Genomic DNA, 6,598 nt, shown 5'->3' on the forward strand with positions numbered 1-6,598 from the left:
CCTGACATTGTTTACAGCATTATTTATTCACGTGTTCTTCTTGAATATTTTATAATATATATACTAGATAACTATGGTTTTGAAAAGAAATGATAAATTAACTATGACCATGCCTCTTTGTCGGTCATGGTTATGTGTCTTGAAATTACATAATTCTCCTTCTTCTATTTTTCTCTTTCTCTATTCCCTTTTCCCTTTTTCTTTTCCTTTATCTTTTTTTCTCACATTTTTATAAAATCACATCCATTTTGTCCATTTTCTCTGATCCATATCCACCCCTCTCACGCCAGCCGCCAACCACCACCATAATATCCATAATTTCTTCAATTCTTTCTAATTTTTCTATCATTACCATCCTCAGATTTAATTTCCTTTTTTTTTTTTTTCCCTTATATCCCTTTCATCAAATTTTTTACCACCAATTTTCTCTTTTTTTTTTCTCTTTGGAAATCTACCATTCTCTCACTTTAGTCTATTCTCTATCTTCTCCTCTTGTCGGATTTTTCCGCAACTCACTGACTAACATGTAAAATTAGATCTGATATTCAAAACACATATAAAAATTGCATGCTGTGAAACAGAATGACATGATTTTTTTGTCCATATATCTTGCTATTTCACATAATCACATGAGGTTTAACAATTCTACACAACCAACCTACATATTTTGTCCATTTATCATGTTATTTCACAGAATCACATGAGTTTTAACAATTCTACACACCAACACATATATTTTGTCCATTTATTACGTTATATCATAAAAACACATGAATTTTAATAATTTTACACAACCATCACATGTATTAGATCAATATATCATGTTATTTTTGTAGAATCATATGATTTTATAACACCAAATCCCGTAAATGATAAGTGTTCCATTTTGTAAATACAAAATAATATAAGGATATTTTAGTATTTTTCCCACTCCATAAAATGTTATTTACCGATGAAATCTGAGACAAAGCTATTCTCTCTATTCTTTTTAAATCCATAGTCATCTACCAAAGTTGCTTAATATTTTATTCTTATTATTTTTTGGCACCGCCACACACGAACAATTACCATGTATGTTGTGTATTTATTTATATACCAATTAACATGCATGTGTTTCAGATCCATGGTCTATTTACATAACCCTATCATGTAAAATTATATATAATCCCTTCATCAAGTCTTCGTTAGCCTCAAATATATCATATCACCTTGTTGCTTTCCCAAAAATATTAAAAATGGATCATCTGATCTCTCCTCTTTCTCCAACAAATAAGTATATATATAAAATCCCGTTCTTAAAGAGGTTTTTTTTGTTTATGTCTCTCTCTCTCTCTCTCTCTCTCTCTCTCTCTCTATGTAACTTCTATAACCATTTTTTTATCATTGCTTGAAGGTGGTGGTCGGAAGGAACAACAGCTGTCGTGACTGGAGCAAACAAAGGTATAGGTTTTGCGGTGGTGAAGAGGTTACTCGAGCTTGGACTAACCGTCGTTTTAACATCCCGAAACACCGTAAACGGAAGCCAAGCCACCGATTCCCTCCGGCGCATTGGCTTTCAAAACGTTCATTTTTGCTCCCTCGACATCTCCGATCCTTCTTCCATCGCCGCCTTCGTCTCCTGGTTCCGTCGCAACTTGGGAGTACTCGACATTCTGGTAATTATTTAGAAATAAACATTATCTTAAATGCATACGCACTACTATACAATTAGTCCACAACTACTATATAAAATATGACCGAACTCCAATGAATCTTAGAAATTTGATTAACTTCTTAATTGTTGTGTGTTAAAAAAAGAATATGTTAGACTGACAAAATTAAAACTTACAACTTTATCTTCCACAGGATCAATATATATTTTTCAAATATTTAATTTACTATTATTCGAATTTTTTTTAACTGATGGAAATATTTCACGGCGTCGGCTTGGTCAGGTGAACAATGCGGGGGTTTCATTTAACGCGGTAGGAGAGAATTCAATTAAACAGCCAGAGACCATTATCAAGACCAATTTCTACGGTGCAAAGCTTTTAACGGAGGCTCTTTTGCCCTTATTCCGCCGTTCGGAATCCGTTAGCCGCATCCTTAACATCAGTTCAAGGCTTGGCACATTAAACGTACTATATATATATATATATATCATCCTCCATACAATTTTTGACGAGACGCTTTTGCCCTCTACAACTTTATTTGTGTACTCAGTACTGTATATTAGTCGAGTCTATTTGAATCATTTCGATATGTTTTTTTGGCATATACAGAAACTGAGAAGCCCTATTATAAGACGAACGCTAGAAAGTGAAGATCTTACCGACGAACAAATCGATGCGACGGTGACCCAATTTCTAGAGGATGTGATGAGCGGGACGTGGGAAAAGCAAGGATGGCCGGAGAATTGGCCGGGTTACGCCATATCAAAGATGGCCTTAAACGCTTACTCTAGGGTTTTGGCTCGACGTTACGACGGCAAAAGACTAAGTGTGAATTGTTTTTGCCCTGGTTTCACTCGTACGTCTATGACCGGTGGTCAGGGGACTCACACGGCAGATGAGGCTGCTGCCATTGTCGCCAAGTTGGTGTTGCTTCCTCGTGAGAAGCTGTCTTCCGGCAAGTTCTATATTTGCTTAGAAGAGCCTAAGAAAATTATTTCCAAGCTGTGACACTTTGTTCACCTGGACGCGCGTAATAATTAGATTATTAGTATTGGTTAATGTCAATTTGAATATATGTATAATTGTAACAATAAATAAATGTGAAGAGACTGGCTATACGCCTATACCTATATATATATCAATTAGTTGAACATCCCAATCTATACCGAACGAATCATGTTTGGAACCTTTTCACTGTACCAAAAATAATTGGTCAGGCTCGATTGAATTTTTCGTCCAATTCTAAAATGCGTAAATGAGTAATGGAGACATTTTTTTGAAGTAAAAACTACAGTCGTAATGTAGTATAGTTTTATATATTTTCGGAGATTGGTTTTTAATTTTTATAACTAGTTTGTCAAAATAATAATTTCAGTGCAATTACTTTGTGGATCTAGACCCATTTTGAATCGAAAGTAGGCCCTTTGGCCCATTAACTTCAATTTCGTTGGTTTGATTGATAAAATAATGAAATTAGGGTTTCTACAATTTCATCCGCAGCCGCTTTCTATTTCTTCTAATAAATCAGTAAAGTCGATGACTTTCAGAATCATCTCTTAGTTCGATTTATATAGCCATAGTTCATCTCTTCCTCATCTTCTAGGGTTCTTTTTAGCTGTCTCTCTGGCTGCGTTTCTAGGGTATTAGTTGTTTTGTTTCCGAGTTTTGTTTTATTTTTCAAAATAGTCGAGTTTTTTAGCTTAAGAAAAGCCAATTAGCAGAGCAATGACGTCAAAATTAAAAATGGCGTAAGTTGCCTTGAAGGTTGGCAATAACAAATAGCGATTCTCCGTGCCTATCAAGTTTTCTCAATGTTGATCGTGGCCTCGAACAAGTCGCTACATCCACTCTCAAATCCTAATCTATTTTTGTGTTTTTTTGTTTTTAATGCCTTTCAACTTCTTCTTTGGTTTTCAAGATATGCTTCTTTGGTTTTCAAGATATGCATCTTTGAGGTTTCTTAGAGGTTTTGGTAACGGCAATGTTATGAAGTATGATATTACTGATCGATCATTACTGTGTGATTCCTGGTTGGGCTGTGGAAGCAACTATGATGGGATAACTTTCTTTTTTGATCTTGTTGGTAACTGTTTTGTTGAAGGATTGCATAACCATTCAATTAAAATTGCCAATTTCGGAAGTTTACCTGATCTTGATATACTGCCTACAGAGATGAATTTGAATGATACAAGAAGATCAAATATTAAATTGTTCATAAATAATGCTACCGGAATAAAGAAGGATAATAAACCAAAGTTTGGAGGAGACAGTGTTGGTCTAGTTCTTGTACATATCTCTACATCAGGAATCAAAATGGGAAACTGAAAGTTCAACGTCCGTGGTTAGCAAATGAATCTGTTAACTCCAATGTACTCAATGAATTCACATCAAGTAGTATTTCCTCCATTGATGTCTCTGGCCATCCTTTGAATTTCTCAGCTCTTACGACATCAAGAAGATTATCTGGAAGCTGTGAAACGCCGTTCAAAATCCGCATAACCGCACTCATAGCTGGTCTGATTGATGCTGCTTGATGCGAACACAACACACCTAGCTTCAAAACCAGCTCAAGTTGTCCCCTGTTTCGTTCTTGACGTATACTTTCTTCTGCCGCATCGAAAATTTTCCCATTTTCCCAAAGCTCTAAGATCCATTCCACAAGATATTCTTCATTTTCCGCTGCACGTCGCTCAATCAGCCTTCTACCACAAACAACTTCAAGCATTACCAACCCAAAGGCATAGACATCAGTGCTTGTAGTAGCTCTTCCCGTTCTTAGAAACTCTGGTGCGATATACCCGAATGTTCCCGCTACTTTAGATGTCTCAGGATCAAATCCTTGATCATACAGCTTTGCAAGTCCAAAGTCCCCTAGCCTCGCATTCATTTCATGGTCTATTAAAACATTAGCTGGTTTGATATCTCGATGAATGATGACTTGCACCCATTCTTGATGCAAGTGTAGTAGAGCAGTTGCAACATCTTTGATGATCTTGAAACGTTGTTCCCAAGTAAGCCGTTCTTGATTCTCATTACGGTTTAGATACTTGTCAAGACTTCCATTAGGCATAAAGTCATAAACCAAGTAGAGATTCTCCTTATGCCTACAATATCCCAAAAGCCTGACCAGATTTGGATGTCTTAGTCGACCAATAGTTGAAATCTCGGCTAGAAACTCGCTCATCCCTTGTCTTGAATCATGGGAAGTCCGTTTCACAGCGATCTCTACATCAGAACCTGGAAGCGTTCCTCTATAGACTTGACCAAAACCTCCTTTCCCTAGAAGTTGTTTCTCCTTGAAACCCTTTGTGGCATTGTCAAGCTCCTTATAAGCAAACCTATGAGGTCCATACTGAATCTCCCATTCTTCAAGAACCTCTTTAACCTTCTTATGCCTCAAATAGAAGACGAAACCGGACCACGAGGCGGCAAACGCAGCAATCACGGAAACCGTTAAGCAGACCGCTAAAACCGTTTTTGTTCTATTAGACGATTTCTTTGGATATCGTGGAAGGATTGGTATTCTACTGAACTCCAATCTCGGATACTCGACTACTCCGTTAACAAACCAACTCATCATGTAATGTATTGCACCAACCGACCCTGTAGATGCAGTGAATCCAAGATACATTTTCTCACGCAAATACGGAGAGAGATCACGGTTTAAAGACAAAAGCGGCTTCTTAGGCGGAACAGAGATATCAGCAGGGAATAAAGTAACATTGAGCTGTTGATCAGGTTGACTATAAACGATCGAAAGCCTCATTACCTTTCTGCTGATCAGAGAAAGGTTTCTAAAGTTTCCATCTTTATCATCATAGTAACCAGCAGGAGCAGAAACAATGGATCNCAGAACCTGGAAGCGTTCCTCTATAGACTTGACCAAAACCTCCTTTCCCTAGAAGTTGTTTCTCCTTGAAACCCTTTGTGGCATTGTCAAGCTCCTTATAAGCAAACCTATGAGGTCCATACTGAATCTCCCATTCTTCAAGAACCTCTTTAACCTTCTTATGCCTCAAATAGAAGACGAAACCGAACCACGAGGCGGCAAACGCAGCAATCACGGAAACCGTTAAGCAGACCGCTAAAACCGTTTTTGTTCTATTAGACGATTTCTTTGGATATCGTGGAAGGATTGGTATTCTACTGAACTCCAATCTCGGATACTCGACTACTCCGTTAACAAACCAACTCATCATGTAATGTATTGCACCAACCGACCCTGTAGATGCAGTGAATCCAAGATACATTTTCTCACGCAAATACGGAGAGAGATCACGGTTTAAAGACAAAAGCGGCTTCTTAGGCGGAACAGAGATATCAGCAGGGAATAAAGTAACATTGAGCTGTTGATCAGGTTGACTATAAACGATCGAAAGCCTCATTACCTTTCTGCTGATCAGAGAAAGGTTTCTAAAGTTTCCATCTTTATCATCATAGTAACCAGCAGGAGCAGAAACAATGGATCTCAAACCATTAATGTTAATCCCAACATGGTTATCATCAATATCTCCAAACTCATCGTCTTTATGTACATCTAACTCAATAGCTATCACGTGATTTGATGTGTTACCGTTGTTTGTCTCGTTGAAGATTCCGAGGTACTGATCAGAAGAAGCTCCGGGAAGGCCTCTAGTGGGAGACATGACGAAAGCCATACCGTGTGAGCCTTGATGATTATGCTCAGGGACGATCGCGAAGAAGAAGTTGACTGAGAAAGATGTTAAAAGACCTGTTGATGAGTTCTTGATTGAATAAAGTTCGCTGTCGAAAGCTTGACCGTATGCATGTTTTGTTGTGTTGGTTAAAGTGAAGTAACCGTTGTAGCCGATTCCTACAGATCCTTGTGGGATGAAGTAGCCATGGGAATTGTAAAACAGAGTAAAGAACAGAGCAAGAATTGCTTGGCAGAGACGAAGCATTGATGTATTTTTTTTTTTTTTTTT

The 6,598-nt window shown here is 37.6% G+C and overlaps 2 protein-coding genes across 6 annotated transcripts; one reads left to right on the forward strand and one right to left on the reverse strand.

The window, feature by feature from the left end:
- Positions 986-2,784, forward strand: LOC104699947 (salutaridine reductase-like). Of its 2 annotated transcripts, none has more exons than XM_010415350.2 (4): positions 986-1,071; positions 1,394-1,655; positions 1,935-2,117; positions 2,262-2,784. In XM_010415350.2, coding segments are annotated over exons 1-4 (846 nt in total). In that variant the 5' UTR covers positions 986-1,069; the 3' UTR covers positions 2,661-2,784. The 2 variants fall into 2 exon arrangements, with proteins under 2 accessions (XP_010413652.1, XP_010413651.1); XM_010415349.1 differs by lacking the exon at positions 986-1,071 and adding an exon at positions 1,118-1,273.
- On the reverse strand, positions 3,704-6,592 carry LOC104704204 (L-type lectin-domain containing receptor kinase V.5). Of its 4 annotated transcripts, none has more exons than XM_019227384.1 (2): positions 6,097-6,592; positions 3,704-5,477 (listed from the first exon to the last, which is right to left on the reverse strand). In XM_019227384.1, the coding sequence occupies exons 1-2, from the start codon at positions 6,572-6,574 to the stop codon at positions 3,982-3,984; spliced, it is 1,974 nt and encodes a 657-aa protein (XP_019082929.1). In that variant the 5' UTR covers positions 6,575-6,592; the 3' UTR covers positions 3,704-3,981. The 4 variants fall into 4 exon arrangements, with proteins under 4 accessions (XP_019082929.1, XP_019082931.1, XP_019082930.1 ...); XM_019227386.1 differs by having other exon boundaries at positions 3,704-5,224; positions 5,841-6,592; XM_019227385.1 differs by having other exon boundaries at positions 3,704-5,037; positions 5,657-6,592.

The sequence above is a fragment of the Camelina sativa genome, chromosome 7, assembly GCF_000633955.1.
Source record: "Camelina sativa cultivar DH55 chromosome 7, Cs, whole genome shotgun sequence".
NCBI lineage: Eukaryota > Viridiplantae > Streptophyta > Magnoliopsida > Brassicales > Brassicaceae > Camelina > Camelina sativa.